The following is a 25,543-nucleotide window of genomic DNA, read 5'->3' as shown; positions in this document are numbered from 1 at the left end:
GTGACCAGATAAGCTCCACTGGGTTTTCCCTTCCCAGCTTTCAGGACAAAGATGTGGAAGTTACCGCAGACAGTTTTCAATGGCTTCCCCTGCCCCCCACAGTGGCGAACTTTCCTGGAATGGGCCATTCCAGGGATACCCTGCATTTGTGGAAGCCTCTGGCAACGTGTGTCCTGGAGCATGAGCAGTTGTATGGACAATGAACCTCCATGAGGAAGAGAGAACAAGGCCCTGTGAGTATTGTAATTTGGGGAAGAGAGGCAAAATTTCTGGCCATAGAGGAGGGAAATGATGGATTGATGAGCACAAAAGAGGAGACACGGAGAAGGGACTGGGAAAAGAAGAGAGAGGATGTGGAGAAGAGTGTGATGCATATTCAAAAGGGGAGAGTGAGATAGTGGATAGAAAGATCATAGGTGATGTTATCAGAGTAAAACAATCAGAGAAGCTTGTTTGGTTCAAGTGATATCAGTTGCCTGTTGGGCTAAGGCTTGGGGTCTAGAGCAACTGTCTGGTAGGAGCCAGGTCACATGAGCAGAGGAAAGAAAACTGGTGGAACTGGTTCCCTCCTGCCTGTCAGTTCCTGCTGCTGGAGTGGAACAGTTTTTCCCCCTTTCATTTCTCATAAAAAGTCATGTAATAGTTTCCTTGGGTTCTCCCCGCATCCCCCACATCCATTTAGCATCAAGGTCTCACCTATGTTTTTTGGAATTTCTGCACTGCCCCCATTTTACACATATGCACACAGTTCTTCCTGTCCCTCATCTCTGTAGAAATCTTTAGTGTATGCATCTGAATGCTTCCAAATTACTTACTGAAACTCTGATTTGTATTGATTCTTATGATGTAGTCTGTTGAATCTAATTTACTGCTATCTTCTACATTCTAGATTTTCTGTATTCTCAAGTGAAAAATACATGCATGTGTTTGTATACATCTTTATACATACTTTGGATGTTTCAGGTTCTGTTTCTTTGGGACACTTTTCTTCTCTGGAGTGATTATCATCTTAGAGTATTATTTTTTTAATGAAATTCTGAAGATAAAAATAGTCTTTGTAAAGCAGGTATTTTTGAAACACCTCCTTCTCCGTTTTGATTCCATTCTTTAATGACTACTCTTGAGGTTCAAAATGCAGCACTGTACATTTTCCACTGTTGTTGATTTAAATAGCCTGGCATCCCACCGCACCACCTTTTGCACCTGCCACTTTATCGGAGGCAGCTGCTGCCCTAGGCTGCTATGCTAAGTGGCACCCAGGCAGACATAAACAGGCTGCAAACATGTTCAAACTTGTCACTATTATACGTCTACTAATCTTTTCAGAAACAGAGCCATTGTCATTTTGATCAATTGTATTCTGATTCAGAGCAAAATATTTCTTATCTTTCATTATTATAACCTGAAGTGTGCATACTGTGCTTTATCTATATCTTCATTGATGTAGGATAACTCTTCAATTCCTACGTTATTCCAGACTTATTGCTCCTGTTGTCCAGTCATATTGCAAAAAACAATTGTATCCTATTTCTATAATAATATGATTTCTTTTCATCTTTTATAGTAAAAATAAATATAAGCTGAGACACAAACATAAAAGACCATAAAAGCATCTCAGAAGCTCCACTGAGGCAGAATGATTTTGCTTTACTTAAACCACTTGAAACGTTTCACTGTCCTTCACTGACACTTTAATTTATCTGCAAGAGCTCTCACAGAAATGTTTTGCCCTTTAAGACCTAGACTAGTTTCACTAGTCAATCTTCATTGCAGTTACACATATCTGAAATTAAATCAAGCAACTACTGATGCCAAATCATTGTATCACCTAGACAACTTAAGCTAAGCTATTTTTAAACTTCTACACTGTCCTAAAATCTGCAATATTTGCTTAGACTCACAGTTAATTGCTCCTTCAGTGGCACTGCCCTTAAGTCCTTGAAGTGTTTCTTATACAGTATTTGTTTTATCTTAATTATAATGATCTTGCTTCTTTGATTTTTTTTTAGTACCCTCTGTTTTGTCATAGATGTTCTTGCACTTTACAAAACTTCTATTTTTTGAGGTCAGAGGAAAGGAATGCAATCTATTTTTGAAAATTCACTGCCAGGACCAGTTCTGTTTAAACATAAATGTCTTATGCCCTAATGCCTATAGTTCTATTTTGTATGTGTGTAAAAGTGATCAAGATTATCTCAATTTGGTCCAGGTGACAGGCTTTGCTATGGCTTCTTTGTGGTGTTCTGATGTTGCAAAACAGTTGCAATGCTGTTGTCATAGTATCTTTCCCCAGCCTGAACCTTAGAGTCCAAACGTTGGGGAACCAACATGAATTCTCCTAAGCTTAATTACCAGCTTAGATCTGATATACTGCCACCACCCAAAAATATATAGTGTTTTGGGGCACTCTAGTCCCCCCAAAAACCTTCCCTGGGGACCCCAAGACCCAAATGCCTTGAGTCTTACAACACAGGGGAATAAACCATTTCCCTCCCCTGTTCTTTCCCTCCAGGTGTTCCCTCTCTGGGCTCCTGGAGAGAGAGACAGATTCAAGCTCCCTGAATCTAAACAAAGGGATTCCCCCTTCTCCCCTCCCTTCCCCTTCCCTGTTAAGTACAGACTCAATTCCCTTGAGCCTCAACAAGGGGAAAAAATCAAACAGGTCTTAAAAACAAAACTTTTAATAAAAAAAGAAAGAAAAAGGTAAAAGTTATCTCTGTAATTTAGATGGTAAAAGTTACAGGGTCTGTCAGCTTATAGAAACTGGAGAAAAAGCCTCATCCAGCAGAAATACAATTTAAAATACTTCCAGCAAACTACACATTTGTAAATACAGAAAACAATCAAAAGACTATAACCGCCTTCTCTACTAAATACTCACTATTCTGAATATATAAGAGACTGTAGCAGGGAGATTGGCCAGAAACCTGGTTGCACGTCTAGTCCCTTCCAGGACCCAGAGAGAACAAAGCAAAACCCAAAAAGCACAAACAAAGGCTTCCCTCCACCGAGATTTGAAAGTATCTTGTTTCCTGATTGGTCCTCTGGTCAGGTGTCCGGTTCACTGTTTGTTAACCCTTTACAGGTAAAAGAGACATTAACCCTTAACTTTCTGTTTATGACAGCTGTCTCAGCCATTTGACAGAGGATTATCCATCCTTTTCTAGTATGCATAACGCTGCACCAGGGGCCAGGAGGAGGGATGGCATAAGAACCACTATAGACCTCTATGCTATCCAACTGCCTTAATGGCCCCTTGGCACCACAGGCAGTTTGGCATAAGTTAAAGCAATCTTGAGACTCCTTGGTTTTATGCCAGAAACCAAAGCAGCCTCAGCCAGTCCCAAGATCAGAGTAAAGGGAAGAGGAGAATGTATGGGTAGTGTAAATCCATCTTTGTCCACCTCTCCTGATTACACCAAGTGCAGCTCAGACACAGCCCCAGGTCTGGTATTCATAGTATTCAAATAGTTCTGAATTATTTATACTGCAGTCAGTCTTCATTTTGTATTGGGCTGGCAACACGTCTTTGGAAGCTTAGCATGTCCTTCAAAAAGTGACCCCTTCACTTTAGAATGAGCTCTTGTCTTTGGTGGGAGGATGGATTATTAAATCTAGAGGGTAATAGTGTGAACCTATTGCACCTGTGTTTGTACACCCTGACCTTGATTCTCTCCTATCTTACATCTTGTGTCATCATTTACACTGCTACCAAGTGGGTGTAAAATACTATCAAATCATAATGGTAACATTTTACACCCACTTTGTAAAGATGTAATGTCAACCCAGAGGGCAAGGCAGGGGAGAATCAGACCTACTGGTGGCTCCCCACCTGCCTCAGTACAGATTTCAAGGTTTGGGGTATAACTGCAAAACTCTACATAGTTTGGGACCCAGCTACCTCTCCCTTTATCTATCATCACATTGACTGATCAGCTGTAGTGTTGTTGTTAACTGGCCCTAGCTTTGAACTTTTGAGAACTAGAAGCAAGACATTTTCCAATTTCCTAGGGAGGGAATGAGTTTGTGGCTAAAGCGCTGGGATAGAACTAAAAGAGCTGGTTCAACCACATACTTCCTGTGTGGCCTTGGGCAAACCTATTCATTTATCTGTGCATCAGTTTCCACACACACGCAACCCGCATCTTAAAAGTGGGGATAATACCTTCCTGAAAGCGCTGTTGTACAGTTAAATTTGTTGGACCTGATTCTCCACCACATTTCAGGGGAGATGTTCAAAGACACAAAGGGCACTCAACTCCCCTTGACAATCAATGGGAGCCAGACACCTGAATGCCCTTTGTGCCTTTGAATATCTCCCCCTGCACCCACAATTGGTTGTGGGTTGTCCCAGCATGGCAGGATCTTGGAGGTTAAGAAAATAACTTCTCCAAAGGGCAGAAGTATTCCAGAAATAGTCATTGTTGTGTGTTTTTATAGCACCTAGCACAATGGGGTTCATAGGCGTCACAGCAACACAAGTCATATATTGTCCAGTGCAAGGACTCTGGCACCTCCTCTAAAGCATCTGTTACTGGTCACAGTCAAACATAGAATGGCAGAGAAGGGCTGCCAAGTATCACACCTTCTCATGTAACTCTCATGCCTGCAGCACCTTCCTACAGCCCAGCTGAATTCTTGTGTATCCCACTGGGCTTCGGAGAGGCTGCAGCTGAGATTCCTCTTGCCATTGCGCCTTCCAGGCACCAGGGGCTGCAGTGGCACTCATTAAGCAGGGAACCAGGTGGCCTTTCTGCATCCTCTGTCACTGGCTCCTTCTCCTGGGGGTTATCAATCATGCGGCAGCAGCCTGGAAGCAGTGTGGAGAGGGAAGGACTACACACACACACACACACACACACACACACACACACACACACACACACACGTTGCTGCTTCTGTGCCCCACAATTGTCCCAGCACCTCCCCCCCAAAAATAACTACTCCTACCTAACTGCCCCCCAGCAGTACCACAGAACTGCCCCAGTTGCTCCCTGCAGCTGCTTGATGTCATGACTGGGGCTAGGGTAGACAGACATAGTGGTCAGAGCTGGAGTCAAGCCTGGGGTCAGACAGGAAACAGGAGCTGTAGTCAAGGGCCAGTACTGAATCAAAATCCAAGGAGTCAGAGCCTAGCATTGCAGCTGGGGCAGTCGGGAACTGAGGCAACAGGGTTCAGGGACTGAGCAATGCTGAGGGCAGGAGCCAGGAACAAAGTGGGGCTGAAGTCAAGGATTCGGGATGAGTCTAGAAGTCAGGTAGTAGATGGCAGGATCTGTAGCAGTAACAAGCCCAAATCCACCATGTTGTATAGACAACTTCCTGTGTCCTTCTGGCTTAAATAGTGTACTCAGACCAATCAGGGGCTCCAGAGCTTCTCCAATCAGGTCCCTGGGCATGTAAGGTTGTAGAGTTCTCTATTCTCCAGACAGTAGTAGGCTTGTCGGGTGGTGGTGGTGGTGTTGGGGATTCAGCAGTGGCCCAAGAGCCCACGGGCCTGGCTTGAGGACTCATGGACCATTGCATAATACCCTCCCACACTTAGGGTGCCCCCAGGACATCGCAGGACAAAGCTTTCCAGGCTGGACCCTATGGAAGGCCTTCAGGGGTTCTGGAGCAGGTTCCCAGGAATGTTCCTTGAGGCTATAGCCCTCCCAACTGATGGGATATTGTAGCAAGGAGGTGTGGCCTCCCTCAGATGTGGCAGGAACACTGCAAGCTGCCTGGTGGAGCCAGGAGAGTCATGCTCCTCATGCTAGAAGCAGAGGGGCAGAACAGGAAGGTATAAAAGGCCGACCCAGCAGCTCAGTGAAGTAGCTGCTGAAGGAGACAGATGCTCTTTCCCTGCAGCTGGAGTGGGATGACAAGGAGAACCGTCACTGCTCTGGAGATCAGCCTGAGTTTCCAGAGAGCTCTGCCACTCCCGATGCTGAGGAACTGCAGCCCCAACCCTTGGCAGCATATCCCGGAGGGACTGAGGACACGAGTACACCTGAGGGGTAGAGTAGGAAGCAGCCCAAGGAAACCAGGCAACAGTCTGGTCAAGAGCTGGCTTGATACAGGATCAGTGTGTTGCGGGCAGATCCCGCTGACCCAGTGGTGGACCACTCACCACTGGGATGGGAAGCAGTGGAGTTGGGCGGGCCTGTGTCCCCCCAACCCCCCACCCCTAGGTGGAAGTACTCTGCCTTCTTAGGCCAGGAGACCTGCACTCCTTGGGCCTCCCTACCTGGGCCCCAAAGACTGGGCTGGTGCTACAGCTCTGCCTGACTGCAGGCCAGAGCCTTGACTATTTGCTGCCACACCCTCCTTAATGGCCAGGCAAATAAACTACTATAGTTCTGCTTTGTTGCGGGCCAGAGCCCAGACAGTTTACGGCTCTGTCCTGCTTGAAGGCTGGGGCCCACTGAGAGCTGCTAATTCCCCATTTTTTTTCTTAGCGTGGAGAAGACTTTAGCAAACCAAACTGTGAGGAGGGCTGTGCCAACTTACAGATACCAAAGGGTACCCCACTTTATTTTGGCGTCAAAGATGTTACTGATGATAGTTTCCTCACATGACTCCATGGAAACACCCAACAGAAGTGTGTATGGTCAGAGACTCACCCAGCACCTGCTTCTTGGGAGTGCTTTTGGGGAAAGGTTCTCACCCATTCACATTTATTCCCAGAGCTATAGGGGGCTCATGCTTCCCTGACCAATCTCAATTCCCTCCCTTTCTTGTGAGAGAAATTTCACACAGTCCCCAAAACTTGGCTATTTAGATGGACAATGTGTTCCAAACCTGTACAACTGTTTCTGTGTTCAAACCCTTCCACCTCATCCTCTCAGTGAGCGTGTCTGGATACATACTCTGCAGAGAGATAAGAGGGGCTGCTAGGTTTTTCCCACAAACTCTGCAGAGGGATGACAGATGCACCTAGGTTATTCCCTCTTCCCATTTGGGATGGGCTGGCAACCATTTCCAAAGCTGCTGGACATTTTTATCTGCACTGCTCTTGGTTCTCATGTTCTGTCCATGGATATGGCATAAAAAATCTCCCCTGAAATGTGGTAAAGAATTGGATCCAATGAAGTTAGCCTTACAATAGCTTTTTCATGTTGGCATATCTGAAATTTTCAGACTGGAAGAGGCTGAAATGAAGAAGAGAGAGATTCTTAGAGCCCAACGGCTTCTGATCAGTGCCCTTTAGCATGGCAAAGGCCGGTGCTTTAAACATGTATTTATTTAGTCATTAAATAATACTCATGTGCTTGACATTGTACAGATTATAGAGGGAAACATAGTCCCTGCCCCAAAGACTCCACATTCTAAATACTCACAGTCAGTCTTGTCTGTCTCATTGCTGCAGCATAGACAGAAATGGTAGGGTAGAGATGTTGTTTTGGCCAACCCTTCAGTCTTGCTGCTCTATGAAGAAACATGCCTTGTTTCTTCTGTAGGGCAGTTCTGAGACTTGGTGGAAAAGGGTCTCTCTTTTCTTGATGGGGTTCCAGGACATGATTTTGTCTTTATCTGTCTGATTTATGTAGTTATCCCTGCCCTTCCCCCACAAGAAGATGGATCCTCAAATGATTCTTTCCCCCCCTCTGCCTGCAAGATAAGAACCTCTAGGTGGGGATCTCTCTTTCTCACTCCTGTCTAGAAGATGGAGACCCTGAGTGGAGCTTTGTCTTTTACACTCTACCATGAAAAAGGGTTCCCTGGGAAAGGCTTTCTCTTTTCTCCTTCCCCATCCAAGATATGGGATCCACTGGGATAAGAGGAAGCTTTTTCTCCCCACCTGGGAAATTGTGGTCCATCATTGATGGCTTGTCTTTTTCCCCCAAGTGGGAGCTGGAACTAGAACATCTGGGGAAGGGATCTGCTCACCAAAATCTCACCCTGTGACCCTATTGCCTGTTGGTTTCTCACCTGGGAGAACCCTATGAGAGAAGGATTGTTTCTCCCTACCTACCTAAGAGATTTGGGCTACAAATGGCTGTCGCCTTTCCTGCTCTCCTCAGAGAGCTGGGATGAGTCTCTCCCTCTCTCTTCCTCTTGTCTTTACCTAATCCTGGTTTGATTAAATTAAATTGCATATCACACTTGTTAAAGGGCAAAATGTATTCTTGTTTGTGAATTTCCCTACTGTGCTAAAATGCTTACACTTAGGTCAATGTCAGTTAATGATAGGGCAATTTATAAATGTATTAAAATGTTTAAACAGCAAAGAGTCCTGTGGCACCTTATAGATTAACAGACGTTTTGGAGCATGAGCTTTCGTGGGTGAATACCCACTTCGTCAGATGCATGCCTTCACCCACGAAAGCTCGTGCTCCAAAACGTCTGTTAGTCTATAAGGTGCCACAGGACTCTTTGTTGCTTTTACAGATCCAGACTAACACAGCTACCCCTCTGATAAAATGTTTAAAAGATCATATAGAATTAGGAAAAATATGCAAATCACATGTACATATATGCTTGATTTTCTTTTTTTTTTAATTATAAACTTTTCATTTGAGAAAGGGAGATCTCTTATACTTACACACTATGGCTCAAATCCTCAAGTTCTCACTCAGGCAAACTTTTCATAGATCTCAAGTCTGAGTAAGCAGAGTCTGGGCAAGTTCTCTCTCATTCCCTCCCTGAGGAGGAGGATTTCCCCAGATAGGTTTTTCTTGCTTCACTGCTCAGCCTAGACATGAAGTCAACTGAGGCAAAGGGTGACTGACCATGTATTTTCTCTTCCTATCAGAGATGGTGTCTTTGTCTTTGTCCCCACCCCCATGCCAATCCGCAAATCCGATCGCAGATGCCCCTGCCAGAGCCAGTCTTTGCAGTTCTACAGCCACAGTCTCCTGTACTTTGTGGAATCAGGAAAAGTAAAGGAGAGTGTCAGAGTTCATTAAAAGAAAAGGAGTTAAGTACTAGCCCTTTTCCTTGGGAAGGTAGCTTTGAAAACGTAACTAATACAAACCAGTCATTTGGGCTGAAAGCTTGTCAGTCTCTTTTGTGTAGATCATAGGTCATTCAAAGTCCCCTCAGAGCCATGTAGTGCTGGCCTTTGTGGTCCAAGTGGGAAGACTCCAGATCAGTTTCACATGTGAAAGGGGCAGTGCTGCCTGAGCTACCACTGATGGCAGCAGGGTGATTGAGCAAACTTCTCTGCTGAACAATAGTGTGACCTCCGGACACCAAGAAGGATCGTTTATTAGTCTAGGGGGCTGAACAAGGGAATAAACCCAGCTTCTCACACTGACTCCCTCTGTGACATGTGTTGAATTGCACCAGTCAACTTTTTCAAACTTTGGTGCCTAGAGTTAGGCACTTGGATCACTTGATGATTACCTCTTCTGTTCATTCCCTCTGGGGCACCTGGAATTGGCCACTGTTGGAAGACAGGATACCGGGCTAGATGAACCTTTGGTCTGACTCAGTATGGCTGTTTGTATGTTCTTAGACACATATATCTAGAGATGTGGATTTAGGTGCCTAATTTTATACAATCACTTCTGAAAATGCTAGCTGTGAACTCCGTCTCACTTTCCACATCTGTAAAATAGGGATAATAATATTTAAATACCCCTCAGAAGAGATGTGACAGTGCCAACTAAATAATTAATATTTATACAGTTCTATATAGGTCCAAAATCTCACCAAAATGAACCCTAAAGCATTCTAGTGACTATGTCCCAGAACCTCAAAGGTATTTAGGTGCGTAGATGCCTTTGAGGATCTGGGTCTGGGGAACAATTAGCCCCCACCTTATTTGTCCAAATATCTATTGCAACTTTCCTAAACATCGACAACCACACCAACACAAGCAGCAAGAGTCTGGGAGGGCAGGAGACAGGATCCAAAGTCCCAACACACACACTTTACAGAAGTTATTATTGTGCCGATTTGACCAGTGGTAGTACCTACAAATTCAGAAGAAACACTAACTGCCTGGGTTTTAATTGATGGAAATATTTAGAGTGACTTACTAGATGAAGACAGTGCTTGTGGTTACAAAAGAAAATTAATATGATATGAAATATGAAAACCTGGGCACTTGTCTTGGAAAAGGAGGACTTTGGTAGAGGGTTGGAACTGGGTGGAGGAGAGGAGAGAAAAACTCTCCATTCCCCTCTCATATTGCCTATACATTTTCCCCTTCACTCTCATTCTGATCTCGTATCTCTGCCTCATTCTCAGTCTGCCACACTTACTCATTCTCTGTATCACATCTCCTATAACCTTTGACTCCCTCCAATACCCAGATATCATGTAGTGCTGCAGCAAAGGTGAGGTCGAGAAGCATGGGCATCAACTTCCAGTCTGAGTCAGTAGCCACTGTTGCCAGACACAGGTCCAGTTGCAGTGCTCACAGGCACACTTTCCACAGCAGTGCTCAGAGTCTCAGACCTCATACAGATTCCAGTCTAGGCATTACTGGGGGAAGGCTAACTGGAGGGTGATGCTCACTGGAGAGCTTCATAAGGGGCTGGTTGCAACATTACTGTATGACAAACCTAGGGGTGATACCTGAGTAGCATATGCATTCGCCCAGACCTCTGTTAGTTCAGGTCACCAGTGTATTGCTGTTATTGTTTGCATTGTATTTATTTGTAGCAGCGGGGTGCTGTACAAACACACAGCAAAAGGACTGCCCCCAAAGGGTTACAGTCTGCAGGGGTTTACAAAACACATTTGACACAAAACCCAGAGAGACAGACTCTGGAAAAGGAGCTATTCCTGGTTTTCATGAGCACAGAGTTAATGCAGTGTGGGATGAGAGCCTGGTGGACAAAAGTCAGGCTTGGTGGGGGTGCAGGCTTGTGTGTGGGGGGATAGGAAGATAGGGTGGGGAGAGGAGTCAGTAATTTTGAGGAAAGTATGGGGAGAGGGGAGTTTGTGGCAAAATTTTTACAGGCCTGGCAAAAAGAAATCTGAGGCTGAGCCTGACCAAGAGAGGTTGCCTATGGAAAGGGCCCCTTTTCCCTGAGTTGAGCTTCTGGACCAAGGTTTTTCCTCTGCCATCCCCTTAAGTGACAAAGGTCTGCAGACAGGAGCCTGCCTCTCTCCACTCAGAAGCGATGCCAGGTTCTTTTCCTCCCTGGCTGGGGGATGGGTTTCACTTCACCCAGGTGTAAAAGTGGCAGAGTGTGACCATTATTTTAAGCTGCAGCAAGGGGAAGGCAGCCCAGACAGAGTGGGGGGAGGGCGGGGGAACGGGGATGAGGAAGGGAGGAGGGCAGGCAGAGACTGCAGTGACACTGCCTTCCCTGGGCTGGCTGAAGCATCTCACTGGTGACAGGCCTGGAAGCACGTGGCTACGTCATGGAAAGCCAGTCTTTCAATGCAAATTTCAACTCCTCCTACTCTATCTAATGCCTGTAACTCACATCCAAGGCTCAGGAGCGAAATCCAGGGAGGGATCTTTTCCAAATGCACACGGGTTTTGGAAGCAGGGAGAGTGAGAGGAAGGAAGGAGATCTGTCTCTCTCTCCACATACTGTGATCTTGCTAAGGGCTAGATTTGCATCTGTTCTGCAGGGTGATTGAGACCCGCAGGTGCAATAAGATTACACAGATCACTGGGATTTGATGGTAAAATCAACACTCTAAGAGGGGAGTATACATCTTCATCAATCAGACTTGATCTGGGTGGTCGTACTGGTTGTGTGTTTTTTCTCTCCTAGGGGCAGCACAATGGCAGTCTTTCAGTAGGATGAATCCTGTCTTGGCTTTTGTTCTGCAGATCCACCCATCCTCATAGCAATCGAGTAACAGGCTATGGTTTTCTCTTTGGGGATCTTTTGTCTCTGCTTAGTTATTGGCCTCAGCTGGGATTTCTTTACCTTACTTTTCGTTTGGCTTCATGCTGAAAAAGGATTTCTCGTTCACGCTTTTGGTAATAATTATCCAGTGTTGATCTAGGGGGATAACCTGGCTGCAAAAAGCATCGATTGAGAAGTCTCAAAGAAATAGAGCACGTGAGGAAAAAAAAACTGGGAGAAGATCGGAATATAATTATTTTTCTATGGTAAAACTGGTGCCCCTCTTCAGGAGAACTGATCCCAGCTTATTATTATGCAACCGCAAGGATCTCTTCTTTCTCAGGGTGTATAAGCTGCTGGATTGCTTTTCGCCCAAATCAATGTGGTTTCTTTGGAACATTTTCAGCAAAGGATCGCATATGCTGCAGTGTCTTTGTGGCAAGAGTCTTAAGAAAAACAAGAACTCAACTGGTAAGCAATACATTGCATCGCACTGTTTTCCTTTGATGCTATCCTGTCTGTTGCTCATTGAGCTAGCGCTGCAATCCTGCGAAGGGGAGAAAGGGAAATATAACCAGGCCAGTACGGACATCCATGTGAATATGTGTATGAAGGAGCAGTTTTAGATTAGCTTCGGCGACGATGCAAATCCAGGATGCTTCTCTTGGTTTCGGGGGGAGGAGGGGCATGTCCAGAGAGAAGGAAAGTTTTATATTGTTGCCCATTTTACCGAAGAGGAAAGATTGTCATATTCGACCAACCCTCCCCCTAGGGTCAGGTGCAGCTAGTTCGAAGAAGAGGGCTCAGGGGCTCTTGGCTGATGCGAGATCCCCTGCCTGCGGTTAGTTCCTGTACAGGGGCTATGCCACTCGGGTCCTGCCCAAGACTTTCTGATTAGCTTGTACAATATTCCCACCCAGGATCACCTTTCCCGAGTGAAATACAAGCCCCGAAGCGCACCATTCTCCCCTAACGCTCCCTCCTCCGGCACAGACCCGGGGTACTTTCTTGTGCCTCGAGGGAAACTATGCCGAAGTAGCCCGGCCCACCAGCAGCAGCAGAGGCTTGAGTGCTTTTATTTGTTGTGTATTTCTTTGCTTCACGCCTCCTTGATGACCACCCCCACTCCCTTCTCTGTGTCTGTTCTCTCTGCTGTAGTGTGATGGTCATGGACTTCCATTCAAACAGGCTCCAACGGGGAAACTTGCAGTACATTACATAAAGGAATGCAAATGCAGGTGCTTTGGGCAGCCCGATCTCAGCCCAAGGGGGCACTTCCCCGCTCCCCCTTCTCAGTGCTTTCCGTTGGCCAGCAGGGTGGGGGAGGCCAACTCTCCGTCTTCGGGAGAAGCAGCCTGGCGGGGAATTACTAGCCGCGGGAGGAGAGCGAGAGCCCAGAGCTTGTGTTTGCACGAGCGCGTCCATCACTGCGCTCGCGTTCCTGGGGTGGCGGGCTGCGCCTGCAATCCCTGGAGAGCGCGAGCGGCGCGGAGCCCGGAGAGGTGTGCGTGCTGCTGGGGGGGAGGGGCTGGCTGGGTGTGAGCGGGGCTGGCTGCCCTGCAGTGGCAGCTCCAGACGCTGGCACTGCAGTGTAGTAGATCATAAGCTCCCGCTGCCTCCCTGACACCCCAAGCAGCAGCCTCGGCGCAGGCAGCGGGGGCCCAGCTCAAAGCAGGGCGCAGAGCCCCAGATGGGCGCCCAGGCGGGTTGTCAGCTCGGGCTGGTGCCCTCGGCGCCGCGCGCTTTGCGGCAGCGGCAGGGAGCAGCTCCTTCTCCGCATACCAAAGAGGCCCCCATGCCCCAGCCCGCCGCCGGGCTGGGGGAAGCAGGCGGAGAGCCTCCCGCAGAAGGCTGGCTAGTAAGGGGAGCGCTGAGCTAGCTCCTACCCGCTCCCACGCACTGCAGTGCGCGAGCCTCCCCCTGGCGCAGGGAACTTCCAAACCGGGCAGCAGCCCCATGGATTCCCGGGCGGCGAAGCAAAGCAACCTGCTCGCCTCGCCCCATTGCCCTCCCTGCCAGGGGAGCCCCCAAGCAGAGGCAGTCAGTGGCCACTGACAAACTGACCTACTTCCCCCGCCCCCACCCCTTGGCCTCTACGTGGCAATACGGTTAAGGTGACAGACAGGTAAGAGCAAGAGACTTGGTCGCCCAAATACAGGGGGGAATGGGCGTTTTGGGCTAACCCTGCAAGCACAAGAAATGCGCCTTTCAGGCCAGTTTTCCCCTAACGAGTTCATGACCCTTTCAAAGACAGAAGTGTTCCTGGGCTTGTTTCCAGACGTTTCAGTTTGCACAGAGAGAGTGGAGTTGCCTAGACGCCTAGGTGCCAATGTGTTGCATCTTCCCTTTAGTGGGGAGAAGAGGGGTTAAGAATAGTCTCTGTGGGGAGCTTAGTGATTTGAAGTGCTTATCTGAAGCACTTGCTTCCCCTTACTCCCTGTTTAAAAGTGGTCTGTTACACTTCCTCTTCCTCTGGGGAAAATATAGCAGGCGTTTGATTTTTTGTTTGTTTACAAGCATCCCAAATGGCACAACATAATGTCAAGTATCAGTAGGTAGTGTTAGTCTGTATCCACAAAAACAACAAGGAGTCTGGTGGCACCTTTAAGACTAACAGATTTATTTGGGCATAAGCTTTTGTGGGTAAAAAACCACGTCATCGGATGCCTCTGAAGATGTGGGTTTTTATCCATGAAAACTTATGTCCAAATATCTGAAGAAGTGTTTTTTTACTCACAAAAACTTATGCCCTAATAAATGTTAGTCCTTAAGGTGCCACCGGACTCCTTGTCACAACATTATGTAGCAATTCACATTCTAGTTTGGGAATGCTGAAACATTGGGCAGGTAGGTGATGGAATAATTCAAAGTGTGGCCAAGAACAAAATCAACAGGTGTCAGTTGCTTGAACCTTACTCTGTTAAAAATACAATCCAAATTAGGGGTTTCAAAACTTGCTGATGTGTACTTTTACTACTGTATTTCAAGCCATTTTGCTTTCCAAAACTTGCCATCCTTTCCCCTTGTTTCTATAATCTTTTTGTTGCAGGGACAGGGTAAGTTTTTTACTTCTTTTCTTGCTCCAGATAAAGTCTTTAAAATGCAAGTCTGTGATCCCAAGGTTCACAGTTCCTAAGAAATTATTCGATCAATTAAGGTGAAATCTTGTCAAACTCCCCTCCCCTCCTAATTGTAATAAGCCCAAGAGAAAAATACTGATCATTCATCAGTTTGTTATTATGACTCAGAGGAGATAAATAGGTTATGATTCTAACGGAACTACTTGGCAGTGTGCAGGGAGTGGCATTACCATAGTGAATTTCTTTGTCAGTGTCTGGTATACCACAGCAGCTTAGGTATTAGATTACTTCTTGTCCCAAGCTTTAAAGTTTTGTAGTCACATTTTATGGCCTATTAGTCTGTAGCTGAGTTCTGTAAGAATGTTACATGCTATAGGTATGTTTGTTTTTAAGCTCTTGAGGTTAATATCGGAAATTTGCAAGGTATTTTGTTATGTTCTAGCGGTTATTTGTGTTGTGATTAAACAAAACAAGCATCAAATTGAGCACCAAAATATCTATTATCCATTCAGTCGTGTTTTGTGATATTGTGGTCTCTGACTCTAGTTATTGATCCAACAAGATCTAAGTACTTTTCATTCTTTTATGACATAAACACAAAAACAGAGACTTAAACCAAAGCATTTGCCTCCACTCTAAATTCCCTTTCCAAGTAAAATTAAACAATCGTTGGCTACTTGGAGAGACTATTAAACACTAATCTTCTTGATTAGATTAGTTGATATTTTGGTAATTAATACTGCTTACTGGAAACTGATTACTGCATTGTTCTGGGTGTAAACTATTTGTTCCCTCTGTCTTTGCAACAGACCAGCTCTCCCATGTTTGTTCTCGTGCTCTTCTCTGCCTTTACTCTGATCTCCTATGTGGCACACGCATCACTCTCTTCCTCACTCACAAATTTTAGGGCAGCCCAAGTCATCTGATATACTCATTCTGAGCCCATCCCTACTGGGACCTTGTGTGAGAATCTGCCACATTGCAAAGCGTGGACTTACCTGCCTGTCATCATATTGACTCAGATGCAAGCTTTTAATAAAGGGTTGGGTTCTAAGGATGAATGGTAACAATTCTGTATGGAGTGCTAAGTGCTGAATAAAATGCACTGGTAAGTGTTTGAGCAATTAAGATCCACTGATTGTTATGAAGCATGTTTGTCACTCTTTAAACTATTTATCGCTAAGAGAAGCTCTGTTTCAGAAAATGCAGCCGGGACTGCACATTTTCAAATACTCCTTTCTTTTCCCACTCTAATTGTAACTTCCCCCTTGTGAAATCCATCTCCTAGCTTCCTCCTGATCAGGATCCACATGCTCCATCCCAATTTCTGTTATTTCCCAGTGAATTCTGAAGCCAGCCCTTCCATAGTTATTGACACGAGGCATCACTTCAGAGAAAGCCAACATTAATAAAGTAAAGGACTCTGGTCTAGAGAGAGTTGTACAAATCATGTCAGTATCAGGTCAGGAAGTTTTAGCTTATTTCTAACAGGACAGGGAAAGCTAAAGAACATTTGTGTTTCAAATTATGGATCTGGGAAGAGGAATTGTCTTTGTTTCCTAAAATTGCATGACTGTTATCTACTTCACATTTCTTGTAAGAGAGAAAATTGTAGAACTCATTTGACTTGTTTTTACGTACAATTGAAAAGAGTTTTCCTTGTTAGCTTTTTAAAATTCAGTAATACACATGAACTGACGTTTCTGTTGTCTGTCAATAATGTAAACATTGCAATCTTTTTAGATTCACAAGACTTCATTCTCCACTCCCCTGCCGCTTGTGTAGTCAGTTCCCCCTAGGCAAACTGGGTGTAAAATGCTACCATTCTAAAGTGGTGGAAATTACTACACGAGGTGTAGGGAAATGGAGAATCAGGACCTAGAGAACATTTTATACTGATCTAGGCCATAAAGGCCTGATCCAAAGCCCAGTGAAGTCTATGGAAAGACTTCTATTGACTTCAGTGGGCTATGGATCAGGCCCTAGCTGTGCATATGTTTGGTTAGAGGGTGTATTGATTATGGAATTATTTTAAGGCTTGAAGGATTGGTAATGGGACATTTTTCTAACCTCTAGGCTTTTGGTTCAAATTTAATTGAGATTGTCAGTTACTGAAATTTGTACCATACAACAGCTGTTTGGGTGTCTATGGGAGATGAGTTGGTTGTTTCAGTCCATTTCCTAATGCACAGGGGCTTCCGTCACAGAAATCACTATCATGTTTGCCACCCTTGTTCTCTGTCTCAGCAGCAAGACAATGTATTAAATGTTCTTATCCATTCCTTCCTATGAAGAGGCTTCTCTCCAGGTTAAATTCAAGAGAGATAGCTGTGGGGGAGCTGGCATGAATGTTTTATACAGACTGTAAATATTTTGAGGATACAGAAATTTAGTTTCCATTAGTGTCAATCAAGGACCATTCTCAAGCCAATATCCACTTAAAAGGAAGAAAATGCCAACTGCAAACATTGAATCCTATCCCAATATTGAAAAAATGGGATTTCCAGACAATTGCTTTATAACCTCTTTCTTCATCCCCCCCTCCTCCAAAAATACAGTTCTTTAATAATTGCATATTGTTCTGAAGAAGTTTATAAACATAACCATGCAAAAATGGAATTGTTTAAAACACAGATTTAGGCTCTGCATTTTACAGGCCTGTGGTGTGTCATTGTTTGAGTTATAATTAAGTTAGGGTCAGATGCTGCAGCCGCCTTACTCATAGAAAACAAACCACCCACTAGAAACCAAAGGGTGTTTTGCCTGTTAAGGACTGCAGGATTGGGCCCATGATGTTTCTTTCACATTACAGTCAATGCTGCTTTTTAGTGTTAATACTATAGAATACAGATTTGATATCGATTTTAGCTGCACAGTACATTTTTCTCCAAGAGCACTCAAATGTAAAATGGCCTATTTACATTTATCTCACCCACTGACGCTTTTGCCCTCCATGGAATATGTTTTCTGAATTTATATAAATTTAATTATTCTATGATCAAAGTAAATTGCATATTGCACTTGTTAAAGGGTGAAATATATTCCTGCTCATGAATCTTCCTACATGATACATATGCTTACACTTAGTTCAATGTCAGTTCATGATATGCCATTTATAAATGAATTACTGTTTAAAGGGATCATTTGGACTTAGGGAAAATATGCAAAATGTATATACAGACCATATTGGGTTTAATTTTGTAATTATTCAGTTTTCATTTGAGGAAGATAAGTAAATTAAATATCTATAAGCAGGTTAGGTTCATCAGTTTGGGGGTAAAACTGCTTTTGACTTCAGATCTGAGTGAGGATTGAGTAAGAAATTCTGGATCTGGCCCTTGACAAAGATCCATTAAATGTCTGTAAAAATATAACCTGGAAAAAAAAGAGAAGTTATTTGAAGTGGAGAGATTTTCAGAAAGACTTCATTTACCTTTTTAATAAAAGTAATAACCCTTCCTGCCCTCCTCTCAAGTAATATGTTCTGTAATTTTCTTGTACTTACTCATCTTGGAGAATGAAGTGTTGCAGCAAGTTGTCAGGTAAAATAATGTGGCTGAATTAAAGATATGACTGTGCTGAAGTAGACTACATTGGATCCCTAAAACCGTTAGCAAATTCAGAGGTTGTGGGTATGAAGCCTACTAGAAGAGAGTTTAGATGAGGACTATCTTGTCATCTAGGAAACTGGAGACCTGGTTCTGTACTTGGTTCTGTCAGTGATTCCACTGTGGTTTTTGGACAAATCATTTAACTCCCCCATGCCTCAATTTCCCCCTCTTTAAAGATACCAAACAGTGGCTGAACATTGCACAGTTCCACTGTTTTTTACAGCTTCTTCTGATTTATTAGGTATCCAAGTTACCAGGCCTGATGGACTGATAGTATATCTGATAGCAAAATTTATGTTAACTTTAATGTTTTGTTTCTGTTTTTCTCATCTATGGGGAAAAAAGGGGGGATCTAGTGTAGGAATTCAACCACTAATGGACCCAAACCTACAAACCAGGGTGTAATTCTTATAGCTGTGCAGTGCCACTTACCTCAAGAGGGAACTGTGTGTAGTAGTAAGGCAGTATGTTTGGAAATAAGGTTTGCAGGATTGGGCCCATTAGATTTAGTTCGGAGAGTGTCTGCTCCTCACGAGGAGTGTGATTTGAGTGTTAGAACAAGTGAAGGAGTGAGAAATGACAAAATGAGTGGGTGGCCAATATTTTTATCTCCGATCATGTGCTGAGGTGCTGGATTTTAAAAACTAATTTATTGTGCTGTGGAGCTGGATTTGGCACAGTACTGAGCCACTCCTGGAGATGCTGAGCATCCTAAACCCAATGGGAGTTGGTGCTGGCCATCTTGTAGGCCTGAGTCCACAGTGAACAAAATGTAGGTACGTAGCCTATTTTCTTTAAACTACTTGGCACCAAAGGTAATACAGTATTCATAGTAAATAAAGTCAGTGCTATTATCCAGCACAGAAACACCCCCTTCAGAAGAGAACCTTCACTTTGGAGTGAAACTTCCCAAGAATCATTAAGTGAAAGCCTTTTTATATATATATATATATATAAACAAACAGAATATTGTTTTTATATTGCTTTTAGCATATCACATTAAAAGTATTGATTGCCTAGATAGCTGATGTTTAATGCAAGCAGTTGAAGATGTGAAAAACTTCTTGAGAAGTCAGAATAAAAAGGCTTACTGTAATAAAATTCAGCAGACTTGTTTAGGCAACATACTGAGTTGGATATGCATCATCATTTTAATTAATGGACTCTTAAAATAGAATGGAATAGTGCTGTGGAATAGCAGTAAATGACAGACAACTGGCGATGGAAATTGACAGCATGATTTTAACAGCCATACGTTATTATTTTGACTTTTTCCCCCAATTACTTTATTTTTAATTGGAAAATGTATGAGGAATTTTATTGAGCTATTTTAATATTTGCATATGAAAAGTAATCTCTTGGAAATTATTTGGCTTAATCAATTTGTGGTGTTAAAATTAAATAGGTCCCACTTGACACTAAAATAGTTCCAGGGTTAAACATTTTAACCTTGTTGGAATTGTTTTTGGTTTGCTATGAGATAGAGATACAGGTCAGCTGTAATCCTGTAAGAACACTTTGTTCTAGGTAAGAGTCCAGGAAGGCCTGTATTTATGTGAGTAGGTACAATATTAGACTTATCTATTTTGTGGAAAGTCATAATGAAATCAAATATCACTTGTCTTTTTGCAGTTTTACAGTCTGAAAGAATACCCATCCCGTAAAATGCTATGTGGTACAAAGGGCTGCACAGATATGGTACACATACAGAGGGCCCTCCAGATATCTCCATGCCCATGCAGAGGCGAAGGATGTTTCCTCCAGGGAACCTTCTGCATTCTTGGGCTTCCGCAGATACAAAGACGTTAAGACACCTCACTTTCCGCAAACCCCACTCTCTTCACTTTCCCATTGAGGAGCTGGGGCTTCTCAGGGTTTGGGTGACAGGGATGAGGAAGAGATGAACTAGTACCAGATGTACAGTTCCCTGTATGGAGGAAATACTGGTCCCACTGAGGTCAATGGAAAACCTGGATTTCACCTCGATTGGGAGTAAATACAGCCTGAAGCTATATGATTAACTCACTGAGGGTCTGTTGAGGGTAATTCAGATGGAGCTAGCCAGCAACAGAATAGCTGCTGCTGCAGCCATTGGGCCATGAGGAAGGGAGACCATCCGTGTATGTAGACTATTACTACTTCCACAGATCTAGAGGAATCTAGAGGATCCTCAAGATCCATATGATTAGAAGGCATCATCTCCTGCAAACTGTTCCCCCGACCCCTAATTCCTTTCCCTATGGGCATGCTGTAGGGACTATTTGTGTGTGCAAAGGTCTGCAGAATTGAGCCCCAAAGTCACATAAAACATCCTGGATTATGGAATGGATCAAGCAAAAGGAAGAGGCTACTTATAAGGGCAAAGACTTCTGTTTACATCCAGATTTCTTGGTACAAGTCATGCTGGAAAAGGAAATACTGAAGAATGCCATTGTACTTTAATGAGTACTTGAAATGAAAATGTTAAATTTTTAAGTTTGCCAGTGCATGGTTGTGGTTCTTCAGTAAATCTATTTTCTTAAGCATGTCCCATTTATGCTCACTGCATTTCAACGCTGTATGACTGAATGCACAAATGAATGTTTCCATCTCTATCTGGCCTTCGAGAAATATCACACAATATTATAGTACTGGTTGTTGGTAACTTTCACAACTTAATTCCTTTTTTCTGAGTTAATTCATTGACTTTGACAAAAGCAAATGGTAACTAACAGTAGAAAACTTAGCGCAAGTTATAGTAGAAGATCATGAGGAAAGACTAGGGTATAGGTCTTATCTAAGGAATAGCGAAACTCGTATTCTTCCTGGCTAAGAGCAGATCGTCACTATCTGTGGCTCAGATCCATTAAACTTGTGAGAAGACACCCCAAAGCTTCATGCCCCTTCGACACTTTTCCCCAGCTGTTCTCAAGACAGGATCTTTTCCCCTCCCAAACCAAGCAGCCTTCCTCCTTCTCTTCAACTGCAGGCACAGGGTTGCATGAGTCTGCAGTTCTAAAGTTTGCTGGTGTCTTGCTCGCCTCTCAGTCCTGTCCCCAATCTGTGGATCTGGCCTTGGTCCATCCCAATTCCATAGCTTTACTGAAGGTTAACCCTGCATGTTTCCCCCAGATATAGTGCTTTTACTGTGGTCTATGTCAGACAGTTCACATTTCTGTACTTGGTTTTTAAAAATGTGGGAAAAAATAGCCATTGCATCTAATTTCTTTTAATATGGTTTTAAGGTCTTTCACTGCTTTTTAAGATTCAGCCAATGACAGTGACAGTGAGCTCACAGCAGTGATTGCTGGTGACTTGATTATTAATGAGAGGAAAGTTTGTGGGTTTTCCTAATTTTCTAAGGGTTTGGGCATGAGCTATCTAAATGGTGAATTTCCCACTTTATGCCAAAGTGCTGAAACTGAGTAAATGTGGATGTGCTAAAGCAACTGGCACTGACTCCATAAAAGAAAAGCAAATCTTTAGGAGAAATCAAGAGATGAAAGGGCAAATTCTGGTTCTTTCGTGGATATGTGGAAGATCTCCAGTGCAAGAAAAATGATGGGCTACTGCTGTGTTTGGGGACCAGGCTTCTGAGATTCTTGTACAGCAGAACCCTACGCCTCCACTTCCCTGAAGAACAGGCCTCTGCAGCTCTTCCCTCCGCTGTAACATACTGTGGGATGATCGGCTGACCTCTGGAGCATTTCTAGTGAGTCCAGGTATTTGGAAAACAGCTGACTGAATCCATTTCTCCTTTCTGTACTCTGTAGTACTGAGCGCTGACTGGAAAATCTGAAACCTGTTGGGGCTGAGGGTTCTCTCTTATATCCTGAGGTTTTTTTCTTTACGTAAACTCTTCCCCATGCGCCCCACAAAGAAATACCTGCAAGAGTAGCTTTGCAAATCAAACAGTTCTTTTGGCTCTTTTGAACCTATAGCCATTTAGATTTTTCTTTGTAGTTCAGACTGGATTTCTAGGTGGTGAGTGAGAACCGTTTGTGTGATTGGTAAATAAGAGGAAAAAGAACAAAGTCTTACAGAGAAGTATGCTTCATGTATTTAAAGTCCCACATTTTTAAGGAAGGCCTAATTCTGGATATTCAATCCCAGTGACATCAGTGGAGTTGAACAAGTGCAACAGACTTGAACTTGGGCCACTGTATCTGTCTGGGTAAGAGCAAAATTCTTCAGTGCGTCCATATGAGTTACTGAGTTTAACTGGGCAAGAAGTCAGAGGGTGTGCGTGTGTGATAGTGAGAACTGGCTAGCTGCATCTGATATTATGTTCCCAATTCTTTTTAATTTTGGCTTTTTCTTCATAGTTTATATGGAATGGTACAGATGGAGGATTATTGGCCCGAAATGGGGATGAATCCTAGGATTTGTGGGCAATAGAGGATGTGGATGTGTTTCCTGGATGAAAACATTCAGTTGGCAGGAAGGTACATTAAAAAATGTTGGCTTCTTTAGCACATTGACAGCAGAAATGTCCATCTCAAGAATCAAAATGCCATACAATAGTGAAGAAAATACACTCTGGTGGAGTTCCTGAGGATGCTCAAATAAATATGGTGTAGCAGGGTAAAAAATGTATACTGTGCTGCGCATGTCTAAGGACAATGAGGGAAATCAAACCAGTCCCGAGGACATGCAAATGGATATCTGGGTCTTCACTGAACAGTCGTGATTTTAATTTCATTGCCTCCTGAATGCTGGGTGGGGGACATTACATCTCAGATAGACCAGCTTCCAGAAGGTGCTGAGGAGCCAGTGATGCAGATGAAGGAGAATGTAGGTTCTACAAACCAGGTTAGGAACATTTTGATGTACTGTAGGAAAAAACACTAATGTGCACAGTGAGTAAATATGCGGAGAAAGGGCACACTCACTGCAGTCAGGGGGCATTTTGCCATTCACTTCAGTGGCTAGCTGAGTGGATGGAGAACTGACTTGGTTACTGAACACAGTACAGTGCCTGTTAGTGGAAGCAATTTGGGATAGAGGATGGTGACACAAAAGATTGGGACAGAAGATGAGTACAAAGATCAAGGAAAGAGAACATCATGCTCTTCTGTAGTCATGTTATGGGGTGACTACCCCATTTTTACCCTGCAGGGTTTAATGCAGGTAAGATGGGTCAATCGACCAATTAGGAAACTAATTAATGAGGGTTAGCTGAGCAGGAATAGGTGGAAAAGGCAGATACTCCCAGAGAAAGGGAAGAGTGGAGACTTCAGACTGCAGTCACTCTCTGGGAAGAGGTAGGAGGTTTGTGGGAACTGGTAGGCCCAGGAAGAAAAGGAGAACCAGTGGTAGGAAGTAACCCACAGGTAGAGCAGTGAGGCAAGAGAAAGAAAGAGAAGGCCCAGACTGCTGAGCTCAGGGTCCCTGGGTTAGAAACTGGAGAAAAGAGAGGTCCAGCCACTGGGTGAGTGGCACTGAGGCAGTGACCGGGAAGAGTGCCTAGGACTATTAAGGAGTTAAACCTTCCCCGGAAAGGGAGGGAACATGGACAGTGACGTGGCCAGAGGACTGAGCCACAAAGAGGACACCATGGCTCCTGAGACTATAGGAGAAGCAGCAGGCAGACAGCAGAGACAGAGTGATGATGTGCAAACTGTGGATGGGGTGAGTGTGTGTCAGCCTCAAGCTAATTCCCAGAGTACCAGGGGGAGGCTCCAGGCTGACAGTGAGTGGTGTGCCCTGTAACAAATCACATATAGGAGAATTTTCTGGTAGAGCTGGAGAAAGTTGAAACGGGTAACACAATTTTTTATAAATAGTGGAAAAAGCTGAAAAATGCTCTGCTAAAAGAGTAGAGAGATTTTTTTCAAGTCCTGTATGGCTCAAACTGGTATAGTGTGGCATGTTCTCTCCCTCTTATTCTCTGAGGGAAATGAAAGCGAGGAGACAAAAGAAATGGTAAACTAAATAATAAAGGGACCCAAGGGATGTACAGTAGCTAGGAAAGGTTAGAGAAGAACATACTGTTCTGAAGGGAGCTGAGTTTAGAAGCTCTTTAAGCTACTGTCCAACAGAAGAGCAAATAGGCCTGACCTTTAAGGGACACTTTTATGGTAAACATATATTTTTAGAACTGGTTTCCTTACCAGTATTACTGGTAACAACAAAGATAACTAAATGTGAATGATTTTTTAAAGCTATTTATGCTGTTTACTTCATACATGTTGTCACACTGTCTGGAGTGGCTCATGACCATGAGTACCTGCCTCATAGCAGACGCCCCAAACTGGTGGTGTGTTCTATAATTTAGATTTTACCAAATCAGTAACAAATGTGAACTCCTGGATCACTAACAGTTTCATCATGGAGTCACAGATAGTCCCCTTCTCCAGTCTATTTTGCCACCCAGGTGAGCGGGACTTAATGATAAATAGCCACCTACACCAAAAATCATAAAATATTCAGGTTGCTTCCAGTCCCAGGAGACCTGTCACCTACCCCAGACCAAGTGGTACCCTAGATCTTACACCAAAGACAATGCCTGTAGCCAATTCTATAATAAACGATCTAAAGGCTTATTAACTGCGAAAACAAATAACAGTTATTTACAGGTTATAGCAAGCAACAGTAAACACATGAGTTGCAATCTAAATCCTAAGAGTGTACTAGTAGTCTGTCAATTCAAAGTGTCTTTCAGGGCAGACCCCTAGGGATCTTTGGTTCGTCTGGGGTGTTTCTGGGCCTATAAGAGTTCAGACAGCAAAAAGATGAAAACATTTCCTGTGTCTTTGTTTTATTTCCTTCATTCAGCCTCCAGCTCCATAGGGCAAGCTTCTTTTGCATGTAGTATTTCTAAGATGTGATAGGGCCATTAACCAATCCTTTGAATTGTGGTGTTCCTCACGGCCCATCTAATTTTGATAGTTCTTCTGGACAGGTTTGAGGAAACACCATTCCCATCTTTGTTCACAAGTTTAGAGCAAACATTTTCAAAGTTATAAATAAAAAAACAGACATTACAAATAAGATTAATGGATGCAGCAATTTACAAACATTTATTATAGAGTCTAAACACTAAATACAGTCTTATAAGAACTATAACATGGAACAGCACTAACACGTAAGTGAACCAGTCTGGTCTCCAGCTATGAGTTTGTCAGTT

The 25,543-nt window shown here is 43.8% G+C and overlaps 1 protein-coding gene across 1 annotated transcript in view; it reads left to right on the top strand.

Annotated features, from left to right (window-relative positions):
- Nucleotides 1–11,370: 11,370 nt before the first annotated feature.
- FGF14 (fibroblast growth factor 14) overlaps nucleotides 11,371–25,543 on the top strand; it is a 704,926-nt gene continuing 690,753 nt past the window's right edge. Inside the window, exon 1 of the mRNA XM_030568088.1 lies at nucleotides 11,371–12,215. Within this exon, the coding sequence (XP_030423948.1) occupies nucleotides 12,008–12,215 (208 nt within the window). The 5' untranslated portion in view covers nucleotides 11,371–12,007. The remainder of the gene's footprint in view (nucleotides 12,216–25,543) is intronic.

The sequence above is a fragment of the Gopherus evgoodei genome, chromosome 1 (assembly GCF_007399415.2).
Source record: "Gopherus evgoodei ecotype Sinaloan lineage chromosome 1, rGopEvg1_v1.p, whole genome shotgun sequence".
NCBI classification, from domain to species: Eukaryota; Metazoa; Chordata; order Testudines; family Testudinidae; genus Gopherus; species Gopherus evgoodei.
This window is presented reverse-complemented; position numbering and strand designations above follow the sequence as displayed.